The 12,835-nt window shown below is 35.5% G+C and overlaps 2 protein-coding genes across 2 annotated transcripts; one reads left to right on the top strand and one right to left on the bottom strand.

Moving 5' to 3' along the window:
- Positions 1 to 6,139: 6,139 nt before the first annotated feature.
- Positions 6,140 to 8,352, top strand: LOC126607006 (protein At-4/1). Its single transcript, XM_050274423.1, has 6 exons — positions 6,140 to 6,272; positions 6,346 to 6,451; positions 6,564 to 6,771; positions 7,513 to 7,646; positions 7,736 to 7,831; positions 7,964 to 8,352. Exons 1-6 carry the CDS (start codon positions 6,210 to 6,212, stop codon positions 8,107 to 8,109), a joined length of 753 nt encoding a protein of 250 aa, XP_050130380.1. The 5' UTR covers positions 6,140 to 6,209; the 3' UTR covers positions 8,110 to 8,352.
- Positions 8,353 to 9,426: 1,074 nt separating this feature from the next.
- LOC126609241 (uncharacterized) lies at positions 9,427 to 12,080 on the bottom strand. The gene is made up of 3 exons (XM_050277216.1): positions 11,894 to 12,080; positions 10,758 to 11,542; positions 9,427 to 9,510 (listed from the first exon to the last, which is right to left on the bottom strand). Exons 1-3 carry the CDS (start codon positions 12,078 to 12,080, stop codon positions 9,427 to 9,429), a joined length of 1,056 nt encoding a protein of 351 aa, XP_050133173.1.
- Positions 12,081 to 12,835: the final 755 nt, after the last annotated feature.

The raw sequence follows: 12,835 nt of genomic DNA, 5'->3' as shown, positions 1-12,835 counted from the left end.
TCCCACATCTTTCTGTGAGTTAGTTAGCTATTTGCAGTATCTTACTCTCACTCATCCTGATATCTCTTTTGTTGTTAAAATGGTTGCTCAATACATGAGTTCTCTTATACTACTCACTTGGTAGCTGCTAAGATAATCCTCTATAAGGTACTTTAGATTTTGGTATACATCTGCATCTTCAGACTACTTCTGCTACTTTATTTGCTTATTAGGATGCTGATTAGGCTGGTTGTCCAGGAACTATTTGGGTTCCAATCTTATCTGGTGCTCCAAAAAGTAGCCTACTGTCTCTCGCTCAAATGTTGAGTCTGAATATCGTTCACTTGCTTATGCGTGTGTTGAAACCACTTGTATTTGCTTTCTTCTTGGTGGGCTTGGGTTGGATTGCTTTCTTTGATTTTATTGCATTGTGATATTTTGAGTGCCGTTTATCTTGCTGCTAATCCGGTCTATCATGCTTGCACACGTCAAATTGAACTAGATTATCACTTTGTTCGTGAAAAAGCTACTCTTGGTAGTCATCATGTTTGTTATATTCCCTTTGCTGATCAACCAGCCGATATTCTGACTAGCCCGTCATTAGCCTCGTCATGGATTCCTCCTTAATTAATCTGGGATCCTCTCCGTGACTATAACATGTATCATGTAATTAATGTAGGATTTCTATATATCTAAGAATTAATATATCCTTATATATGTTGTAGTATTTTCCACATATTAATATGAACACCTCGTTACCGTTATTAGCACCTCATGATGAATGTGTTTCGTGTGGCCTTTTTGTACTAACAGATTATATGAAACAAGCGCTTCCTCTTCTGTATGTAGCCACTACTAACTACGCATTATGTTCCGATATATTGTCTTCAACTTAATCAATCATTTTCAGTATCCTAGATGGATGATAAAATATCCAATGGACTTCATAGTTTGTGATTTTTTATTTTTTTTAAATGCATTGGTACAATTAGTCGTGAAAGACCAGTGGTATTTTTGTTTTGATGTTTGACTTACACATAACAGTCCTTTTGACTTGTATGCATGCATCCAAACTACATCAACAGAGGAACATGAAAAAAGTTGAGCAACTACCCTGAAACATAGTCATCATACTTGCGAGTCATTACCAACAAATTGACATCTTGATGGTCATCTGCATCATGTGCCCCATTTTGTGCGTGTACATATATATATAGTGCCCCTTTGTCGAGGGACATTTGAAATAATTTTATTTGAGGGAAGCATTGTGGTGCTTATTCAAATTTTTTTAACGATCCAAACTATTAATATTAATTTATTACATCATTCATATTTTTGTAAATACTTAAACAAATTCAAAATCATTAAGACATTCAATAAAGAAATTAGACATAAAATTAATAGCTATTGTAATCAAGGGCACTGTTTTTCACATGACTATTTTTTAAAACAATTAAGCTTCTGACATAAAATCAAGGCTACTATTCTTCAAGTATATTCCTATTGTAGTTAAAAAAGGGTAGTGTTATTTACAATTGTTTTTACCTCTCACACATCCTTGTTAATTTTTGTCAATGATATTCTCAATTCATTTAATTCGACAGTTGAAAATTAAAACAGGTATGTGAGTAGTAAAAATAAGTGTGTGAATAGCACCACCCTTAAAAAATAGTCTAACCTAGTTCTTTTCGCATTTTTCAAGGTGTGGACCAAATATGATCGGTTGGATCAAATCTAAAACAGCAGAAAACAAATCAATCAAAACAAGCTTAGGGTGAAATCGGGTCACAAAGGAGCCGTTATTAAATCAAAGATGGTGCCCAACAACAGTTAATTTTTTTTTTCAACTTAAACACTTGGACAACAAATTATATTCATCCGAACTAATGGAACTTGTCTGAACAAAATAAAAATATATAAACCACCACATATTCACAATATAATACTTGTTTTATCGACTACCATTGTTCTTCACCAGTCATTCTACACTAAACAGATTACTTGGACAACCAGTGAATCATCCAACGCTCCCTAGACATTGTGCACCCTAAGCAACATGTTGACTGCCATCCTCATTCAGAATGCAAGGAAGTTATTCAGCTTAATAATATCGAGAGGAAGGCTAGCATACAAGAACTCTATCACTTTTAAAGTGAAAATCCCATAGTCCCCCTTGTGCCACCAACAAGTTTCAGAAACAATTCACACACAATTCAATCACTTAACTTAACTGACTAACAATCCAATAAATTTTGAACTCACCTGTTGTTTTGCTGTGGAGCCCATCGACTTACAACGATGAACCAAGGTCCCTCCTTCACCTCCCTAAACATGCTTCAGAGGACATTGGGCAACACAAGAGATTGAAGCCAATTTCATTGTCGTTTTTCGGGTGTGGGTTGTTGATCTCAAGGAGTCGTACACAATGATTCTCGAAGCATTGAAGTTCATCTTGACAGCAACCCAATGGTGATGGAGGTTGAGGAGCATGTAAACCCTCTCAACGTCGACCAACCATGATGTAGAAAATGGCTCCCTCTCCCCTTTCATCGTTTTCAAAAGAACATGTAATAATGGAGTGGACAATTCGGGTTTCCGGCCTTGGATTGCCCTTTGAGCAGTCCTCGCAATGTGGTCACGCTCACAGTACAACACTAATATCTTTTGAAAAATCCCCATATTGCATTGAATCACAAATTTCGAAAGTGGGATTTTACTTCATGATCATGATTCATAAGTTCAGTGCCATGTGTATTTGTTTTATCTTTGGCATCGAATCCCTTCAGAAACAAGCATGCATTGTTAAGGCATAAGTTAGCCATAGGGTATTTAACCATCTCCCTCTGAATACTTGTTTTAAATAGTGCTTATTTTAGGAACTTGAGAACTTGAAGAAATGTGTGCAAGACATGGAACTTTGGATGTTTACTTGAATTTATGATCTTAGTTGTAATGTTTATTTTAAGTTGAATATTTCTTTAAAGTTTGGAATTTTGAATGTTTATTTTAGGTGTGGAAGACTTGAACTTTGATGTTTATCTTAAGTTTGGACTTTTGGAAGATTTGAACTTTGATGTTTGTTTAAAGCTTTGGACTTTTGATGATGTTTATTTAAAGCTTTGGACTTTGGAATACTTGATTGTAATTGAACTTTGAATGTTTATTTTCATTGTCTATTATTCTATTAGATATTTGAAATGCTTATTATATCGATTATGTTGGAATTGAACTTTGAATAGACAAAAAAAAAAAAAAAAAAAAAAAAACCGAATCGAACCGGGCTGAAATCGAATCGGAAACAACCTGACTAAACACAAATCGACAGAAAATCAAACCGAATCAAACTGAATAGTAATTTCGGTTGGGTTTTTGATTTTGGCAAAACACCGAACCCACACCTACTCTTGAACTCTACCTTCATGCCCTAACTTCTTTGACCTCACTCGTGTTGTAAGGTCAAAATACTTCTTTTGTGTGTCCAGGTTAAAGTTGATGTCAGCAGATGCTTCCAAACAACTTTGAGTAGAGTCGTTCAATAAGAAGTTTCTACAACACTGTTAATATTTAATACTACATCCGCGCTGATTGAGAAACAACTACCCATGCTCACATATCACTGTGGCCGGGCCACACAGCGCATCACTTCCGGGAGACGACCTACCTTTAGTGCAATTTTGTTTATGATTCATTATCATATAGATTTGAAGTGAAAATGGAGTGCTAGCTGTTGACTACCTGAACAGAAAAGAAAAACAATATATAGTAGCCTAAGAGCATCTCTACATAGATGTCAAATGTAAAACATAAAAATAATATTTGACAGTTTATGTGGCAATTTGATATTTTGTACAATTTTTTCTCCTCCCGAAAATTTAAATGAGAATTTCATTCTATAATTGTTTTATCTCTTTGTTGGGTCCAATTATTTAGACCACCAATCAAGTACTTGGAATATAGAACACCATTTATTATGAATTGCATTACCGCTAATAAAATAGGGTAATGCTAGGTAGACAATTTTTAGACCAAATTTATAAATCATGTGATGTCTTATCAATAGAAAATAAGTACGTTAATCAATACTTAAGTAATAATCTAATCATCAATAACCACAACATTTAATTTATAAAATATGGTTTAAATAGATGGTAGCAGCTGTCAAAAATGACATAAGAGGGTTGGCCTTCAATTGATGACATAAGAGGGTTGGCCTTCAATTGACTAACTCCATATAAGAAATTGAAGGCTTGGTTGGAGAGAGTCTTGCTACTATTTTTTTATTGTTGTATGTCTATGTGGCAGTTTTGATATCCCATTTGGAGATACTCTAAGCCCATGCACTTTGTGTGTGAGAGTTGTGGGTCGTATGCTATGATGACATGAGAGTGACAAAAGAAAAAAGCAAAAATTTGGTTTGTTTAAAATTATGTAACTGCATCTAATTTTAATTTCCGATATAAGATCAGATTGTCTTTTCATCATCTTTTGGTTGATAAAGAGTGTTTTGTCTCTCCCTCCAGTCCCCTTCGGTCTCACTTTCCCTTTTTTCTTTCTCGCTCTAGAAAGAAGTCAATACAAGTTGTTGTTGCGACTTAATCTTGACCGTTCAAATACGAAGGCAGTGGCGGGGGGGGGGGGGATAACTTAGAGCATCTCCAATGGGAGTCCATATTAAGAATTTTAAGGGACTCCCACCATCAACTTTGATGAATTTAAGGCTACATCTAGCCCAAAAGCAGGGGGACCCACATCAAATTGATGCCACAGTCTTTTTTTTTTATTAAAAATGGGTGAGCCCCATTTCTAATTCCAAAACATGATTTTAAAGGTTTATTTTTCAATTGTTTGTTTGATTACAATAAACAAACAACAACTATTTTTTGTGTGTAATTGATTAAGAAAAATGTTGTGCTTTGTGTTTAAGTCTTAGATTGAAAAGTTCATAAAAAAGGTGATGAAATTTAACATTGCTAGTTTTAGAGGCCAAAACTGAAAAATATAAACAAACAACATACCTTAATTGTAAGGGCATTACAATTTTGTTATTTGAAAGCATAAACAAGCAAATGAACCTAAACTGGAAACTCATTACAATTTAAATGCTACAAACACAAGACTTAGCCTCTCTGTGCATAAGATTAAGGTAAGCGAATCTAATCCAATAGTGCATAAAATGATGAAATCTAACTTTACCAGAATTCGAATTTTTTTTAGGTTGAAAAATTCATAAATTTTTTTATGATAACACGTCTAAAAATCAACTTAAGAAAAGTTAAGACAAAAATCAATTTACTGTGTAATTAAATTGCTTCCCACTCAAAATCAACAGTGGGCCCACTCTTTGAGTCTCTATATACAGTCCACACATTTAAGGTTTTCTTTGAGTTATCCGGTGAGTACCTATATATTGAGATACTTTGAGGACTTCTATTCAGACTTATGAGAAGTTTTTTGTCCCTATATTTACAAGGGTGGGGCCATAATTTTTTTCTTATATAATAATCAATATAAAAGAGCAAACATAGAATACAAACAATTCTTGAAATCATAGCCCTAACCGACAACTTCAAGGACAATATAAATAATTGGCCTACTAAATGAATCAAGAATAAGTAAATAAAGTGATTAGAACGTACCAAATGTTATATTCATTGGAAAATCACAACGAAAAGCAAGGATTGTGGAGATAGGGATTTAATTGTGAACTAAAAGAAAATTCTTTTTCTTATCTTGAGTAAGAAGCTAAATGATAAATGGTTTTTTTCTTTAATGAATAGGATAGAAGGGAGGCGGGGAGATAAAACTAGTTTATTATTTTTAGCATAAAAAAGTATTATTTATTATCAATCCTCTACTAAATATACATGAAATAATAACTTGTATTAGAATTGAGTGAGCTATATAGGCTACATGCATTAACATCAGCTGTTAAAGTAGTTTAAAAAAGGATAAAAAAAGGATAGTGTTATTCACACATTCTTATTAATTATTTGTCATTGATTTTCATTAATACATTCGACTCGAAGGCCAAAAAACCTCCTTGGGCTACAACCCATCTTAGCCTTATGGGTGGCTCTGCCTATGTATATTTAGAAACTATACGGTTGTATGAACTCTATTTAGTGTTGCCATACTCCTTTGTTAATGGGTGGTATAAATATATAATATATATTTATGTTAAAAAAAAGGTGCTCAATGTGCAGCAATTGGAAATTGGAAAAGAGAGAAAAATGGCGGCAACCAGTGACGAAGAAATGGATTCTCTGCTTTCCACTTTGGATCAAATCTACCAGGTACAAATCTTCCTCCTCCTCCTCCTCACTGTGCCACTTTCCTAATTCCGTTTGGCGTCCTCAAAATTCTCAGGACTTCAAGACCGGCGCAGCCGAGATCGAGTCGAGCAAATCCGCGTGCAATGCCGAGGCGAAGAAGCGAGAGGCTCTCGAATTCACCTGCAACAATCTCAGACAAGGTCAATTCGCTTCGCTTCGATTCACTTCTTCGAAACAATCAAATGCAGCTTTTTCGATTTCAGCGGTTAAGATGACTGAATCGGAAAGCGGTGATTTGATTTGTTGTTGCAGAAAACGAACGATTGAGCAGATTGTACACGGAGTCGTTCAGCAGTGTTGCTGATCAGCTCGAGCGGCGTACAAGAAGCCAGAGCTTGAAGGAAGAGGTGAAGAAAATGAGGGATGAGTGGATGAGTAAAGAAGAAGAGCACAGGAAAGCTATGGAGTTGGTTAAGCAAGATTATGCTGCCAAGCTTGATGATTTGGCGGCTCAAATTAGGTCAGTTTTAATATCAAATTTAACCCCTTAACTAAATTTGATTTGCAATTTTAGTCCATATTAAATACTTAAATCTCTTACAGAGTAAGATTTGCAAATTTAGTCCAAATTTGATGCTTTAATCTCTTCTGAGGAGTAATTTGATTGAACTTATTGAAGTGAAGTTGCAATAAATAGAGAAGTTGTAAAAAAAATTGCAACTTTTTAAGTTCACCCCCAAAATATGGTTCTTGGATATTTGTTATTCACGTATCTAGCGTCGCTAGATTGTCAATCAAAATCAACATTAGTGATGAGAAGTATACATAAATGAATCAACAGTACTGAAAAGAAAATCATGTTGATAAGAGTTTTGATGAAGTTACAGAAGATCAAAGGATGACTGGAAATAGAGAGAAATATGATGTCTATGTCCCTGAAAATATTTTATCACCTAGTCATGGTGAAGAATTGGAAATTCTAATTTGCTTCCGTTCAAAGAATAGACGTAGAAATGCAGCATTTTGTAATGGGAGTTCGGAAATCATGTCTAAATATATTGTTGTGATCAACATGTATAAGAGTAGGGTTGTTAGCAGGTTTGTTTCATTTAAATCAGACCGTCAATTTGAATTGTTGATCAGAGATGAGATATGTTTAAATATAAGGGTTTGATTGACAGCTTCACGAACTTACCACGTATGATGTCTGTCAAGAGAAATTTACTCTACATACAAGCTAAAGCTGTTTGCGTTGTATCAGAGGGTTTATGCTTGAGAAGGCAAAAAATGAAGCAACCATTAATCACCTTCAACGGGATTTAGCAGCCCATAAGTCCCATATGCATGTTCTAGCAAGCAAGTTGGACCACTTGCAGTTGGATGTGGAATCGAAATGTGAGGTCTTAAATAACTCTTTTTGCTTTTATCTCTGTTAGAAGTATAGTTTAGAGCATGCTTAAGTTGACGTCATCGTTCCTTGACAGATATTCTGGAGATTCAAGATTTGAAGGACTGCCTCGCAATTGAACAGGAGGAGAAAAATGAGTTGAATAAAAAAGTCCAAGACTTGGAAAAGGAATGTGAGTGCGAGATTGCTTTCGGTTTCTCTCGTGTTCAAATTGTTTTATATGTGACTTGATCGGGCTTGCTTTGGCCTTCCTAAACAATTACATGCTAATGACTTGTTCGTACCTTGGTGTTGGTGCACACAGTGGTAGTTAGCAGATCAAAGCTAGTTGAACAGAAACAAGACTCAAACTCAACTTGGCAGGTCGAAATGCTGAAGACTAAGATTATGAAGCTGAGAAAGGAGAATGAGATCTTAAAGCGCAAGATACTTCCTTCAGACAAGGGCTAGATGCAGATGGGGTGGCTGCATAAGGTGTTTGATGAACTCAGATAGTTCATTCCGTCCCAGAACTTGACTGAAAGGATGTCATATATGCATTTTGTATTAGTTCAACAGGAGGGCCTCTGTAGATTAGTGGACAAAGTGGTTGTGCAAATTCGTAGTATGGAGTTTGGACTGGTGTATCAGAGTAAAGTTTCTTTCTTTTTTTGGTGTGGAATGTTAGAGTAAAGTAACACAGCATTTTTCAGATTCCTTGACTCTTCTATTGCTTATTAAGTAGTGGATAAGTTCATTAGTTAGGGCTCTTTTGGAGGTTCTACTCTATAAAGCACTTTCACTCACTAGTGTTTTGTCAGTAGCACTTGTTCGTAGCACTTCTATGAAAATGCAGATTGCACAAAAGTGCTTTTGATACTGAAGTATAGTGTTTGGATCCCAAATGAAAAAAAGCATTTCTTTAGTTGATATGCACTGTTTGTTTGAAAACATGAAAAAGGTTGATGTAAATCTTTAAAGGTTTCTGATTTGGATTTCAAAATTTTTATAACTCGACTGTGTTTGAACACCAACCTCCAGAAGAAAAGCAACACATCAAATGAAGAAACAAAAGCAACCGAACCTTTATTCAGTTGCCTCCCACTGCATCCCCACTCTTCATGCAAATAATGAGAACTTGCTCCTTGTTTCAACTGTCAACTGAGAATAGGCTTAGAGATCACCAGTTGTTCATTTTTTTTCTTTTTCTTCTCCAAGAAAAAGTTTGTTTTTGGTTGGTGTTAAGCATTTCGGTTTACAAGAGGATGAAGCAACAACCGAACTACCGCTGCTATTGATGTGGTTCCAAAATGAGTAACCAAGTTGTTTAACTGGGACTCTCTCTACTATTTTGCATATATGTATAGGTTTACTTACTTGAATACATTAATATTGTACAGAAGTATTTTAACCAAATTTTCTTAGGTGAGTACAGCCGAGAAGGGCGATATGATGCAGAGCTTCTTCCTTGCAGAAACGCTCTCGTATCTCTATCTCCTATTCTCATCTCCATAATTCATCTCTTGGATGAATGTGTATTCAACGCAGGAGTGCACCCTCTAAGGAATGTGACTCAACATGCTAGCGGAGAGAGTAATAGTACAACTGAACAGGACAGATTACCTGAAACATTTCATGGTAGGAAAGGACGGCCAGGATTCTCCTACACTTAATAAACTTCAAGTCCTTAAGGGTCCCCATGTATAAGATCCCTGGCCATATTCAACTGTGCTTTGGCATCTAACAGCCTTAGCAACTTGAACTAGATACTAAAGGCAGTGGAGCAAGTTAATTGTGAGGCGACGGTGAAATGACTGTGCTGGAAACAGATGGGGGTTGTCTTTTGGTTGCTTCTTGGTATATAACAATAGGCTGTAGAAATATTAGAATAGGTAAAAATCCACTGTAGTTGCCTCTGCTGATGATGTGCTTATGGCCAATTATACATGATGTTATTTCAGCCTTGAATTCTCTTTCCAATATAAACCCTAAATCCCTATATTTAAACGATCTCGGTTTGGTCGGAGAAAAGTTAAGTAGACCATCCTATTGATGAGTCGATTTTATACTATATATTTTTCTCTATTCTTGGTATATGTTGGTGACTATTTTGGTGAAATTTTGATGCTTTGATATGTGTTTTCAATGTAGGACATGCGAATCCGTTTTGCGCATAAAATAAGCAAACGGTGGATTTTTTTAGTGATTCCAATTGGAACGGATTTGTGAGTCTGTCAAGAAGGTTGTATCAAATTTTCATGATTTTATCCTGAAGCATCTGATCGTGGTGAATTTATTTATTTCCAGCGCACAGTGTTGGCAGATTGGGCTGCAGAGCTTATTTATGACTTTTGGGCTGGAAGATGATTGCACTTGGGTTCTTCTTGGAACTTGAAGAAGAGGTCCTAATCTTTAATTCAAGTCATTTTGGGTAGACCCGGCAGTTTCTGACACGACACGAAAACGACACGAAAATAACGGGTTTCTGGTCAACACGATAACAACGGGTTATTAACGGGTATACACGCAGGTAACACGTGGATAACCCGTTTCGACCCGTTAAGAAAAAAATTATTTTGATAATTTTAAAGTTTAATTACTAAAGATTTATTATAAAATACAATAGCCATATTAATATATACAATATATTCTATATTAAATAAATAGTTTTGTATTATTATTCTATATAAGTTAAAAAAAAAAGTTTTAGTCATTATTTATTTTATTATGAGAGTTCCTTATTATCGTTACTAGGATAAATTTTACTTAACATGTTGTTGTCCAAAATTAAAATAAACTAATATAGTATTTGTATAGGCAAGAACTAAGAAGACATACATACACAGTGGCAAAACCAGGATTTCTCGGGGGGAGGGGCGAACTTAAAAGAATGCAAGGTTAAAGAAAAATGGCAACAACTAAATCTTTTTATATAGTAATGTCTTCCATAATTAATCAATACAAACAAATTACAATTGTTGTCGGCGAGGTTTCATGTCATGAAAACGTCGCATAATAGGCTCATTATCAATAAAAGCAAATACATCTTTCTCAATGTAAACAAGCATGCTATCACTCAACCATTGATCTCCCATTTTGTTATGCAATGGTGTTTTCACAATCTTCATAGCAGAAAAAGCTCTCTCCACCGAAGCGGTTACAACCGGTAACACCAAAGCCAATGTAAGAAGTTTATACACTAACATATAGCTTTCACATCTCCCGGTCTTCACTAACTCTTTTGCAAGATCACTAATTCCTCTCAATGATGAAAATTCACTATGCATCTTCATATCATGAATGTAATTGTCAAGTTGAATTGGAAGATTCATGAGGTCTATACGATCAAAATCTTGAGGATAAAGTTGGGCTAAACGAACAATTTTTGCTTTGTCAAAAGATGCAAAATTATTCACCGGACTCAAACATGTCATACAAAGAAGTAACTCGGTGTTTACCTCCTTGAAGTGATCATTCAACTCCTTTAGTTGCATATCAAGGACTTGAAAATAGAGGTCCACACGATAGTAATGAAAATTTGTGATTTTTGGAGCTTTACGCCTTGATTTTCCAGGTACGAAATGCAAATCCTCTATGTTAGGAATGATAATATCATGCTCCTCACAAAACTTTTCTACATCATGAAGCAAGTCCCCAAAGTCATCATCTCTCAAAGATTGTAGTCTTCGCTTGCATACTTCCACTAACGCCATCGCATTCACAATATCTTGATCTTTCTTTTGCAATGCTTGTGATAACTCATTTGTAATTCCCAATATAAGTCTCATCAAGAAAAGGTGAAATGCAAAATCAAAAGTTTGTATGTCTTTGAATAACCTAGTTGCTTCACCGAGATTATCTTGGTTGCGATCACTTTTAATCCATTCAACCACCTCCACCACGGCTTCAAACATAACAATAATACTAACTATAGTACCATAATGCGATTTCCACCGTGTATCACATGGACGCATGAGACTCATTTCTTGATTTGACCCTTTACCCGTTTCAAGATTACCAAGATCAAGAGCTTTATGAATTTGTTCTTGTTGTTTCTCTCTAAATGCATCACGACGCTTACACGATGATCCAATAAAATTCACCAAACTACTAGCATTGATGAAGAAATTAGCAACATCCTAATTTTCCTTTGCCACGAATACAAGAGCTAGTTGGAGTTGGTGTGCAAAACAATGAATATAAAATGCTTGAGGGTATTTGTTCAAAATCTTTGTTTTAAGACCATTTAACTCACCTTTCATATTACTAGCTCCATCATAGCCTTGTCCTCGTAACTTGGACATACTCAAATTTGTTGTAGCAAACAATCTCTCAATGGTCTCTTCAAGCGAGTTACTAGTTGTAGAGGAGACATGTTGAACACCCAAAAACTTTTCAATTGCTTCTCCTTTTTTGTTCACATAACGCAATACCACTGCCATTTGCTCTTTAGTTGAAGAATCACGTGCTCCATCAACCAAAAGAGAAAAAAAATGCACCTTCCATATCTTTAGTGATTGCATCTACAGTTTCAATGGCACAAGCACGGACAAGATCTTTTTGAATATCGGAAGAAGTATACTTAAGATTCTTGGGAGCATTCTCAAACACAACCTTCCTAACTTGTTCATTATACTTGGAAAGAAATTGCATAAGCTCCAAATAATTGCCCCTATTGCTTGATTTCAACGATTCATCATGGCCACGAAAAGGCAAATCTTGTCCCAACAACCATCTTGTGCACTCAAGTGAGGCACTCAATAAAGTACGATAATTAATGTGAGCTTCATCGGTTTGCTTAATCACAAATGTTTCAATGTGTTTTTTTTGTGCCATCAAATCTCTAGCTTGTTGTACAGCTTTATTATGAAGACTTCCAACACCTCCCTCATGGACTCGAAGATTTTCGGATCCTTTCTTCCAATTTGTAAACCCTATCTCAGTGAAGACATCACTTCCAGTGCTACCCATTTGATCAAAATCACATTTGAAAAGATAACAATAACGGCAAAATGCAGCATTTTTGGATATACTATACTCCAACCACTTAAACTTATCAAACCAACGAATGATAAAACATCGATTGTCGCTAACCTTTCTTGGCATGATGTGGTCTCTAGGTTGACAAGGATCAACTTGAAGATAGTGTCTACGAATTGCTTCACGATAATTAGGTGGATAATCAAGCATTCGACGT

Source organism: Malus sylvestris, chromosome 16 (genome assembly GCF_916048215.2).
Source record: "Malus sylvestris chromosome 16, drMalSylv7.2, whole genome shotgun sequence".
Classification (NCBI taxonomy): domain Eukaryota; kingdom Viridiplantae; phylum Streptophyta; class Magnoliopsida; order Rosales; family Rosaceae; genus Malus; species Malus sylvestris.
The sequence above is the reverse complement of the archived record's forward strand: the minus strand, read 5'-3'. Positions and strand labels throughout refer to the sequence as shown.

What these genes read in the sequence shown, in the direction of transcription:
- LOC126609241 (XM_050277216.1), bottom strand. Translation starts at nt 12,080, where the DNA reads ATGGCAGTGGTATTGCGTTATGTGAACAAAAAAGGAGAAGCAATTGAA. An exon ending in TGGAGCTAGTAATATGAAAG is followed by an intron (nt 11,543 to 11,893) that starts GTGAGTTAAATG and finishes TTATGTTTGAAG; the next exon opens with CCGTGGTGGAGGTGGTTGAA. An exon ending in CTTTTTCTGCTATGAAGATT is followed by an intron (nt 9,511 to 10,757) that starts GTGAAAACACCA and finishes ATATTTCTACAG; the next exon opens with CCTATTGTTATATACCAAGA.
- LOC126607006 (XM_050274423.1), top strand. Translation starts at nt 6,210, where the DNA reads ATGGCGGCAACCAGTGACGAAGAAATGGATTCTCTGCTTTCCACTTTG. An exon ending in GATTTGGCGGCTCAAATTAG is followed by an intron (nt 6,772 to 7,512) that starts GTCAGTTTTAAT and finishes GCGTTGTATCAG; the next exon opens with AGGGTTTATGCTTGAGAAGG. An exon ending in GTTGGATGTGGAATCGAAAT is followed by an intron (nt 7,647 to 7,735) that starts GTGAGGTCTTAA and finishes GTTCCTTGACAG; the next exon opens with ATATTCTGGAGATTCAAGAT.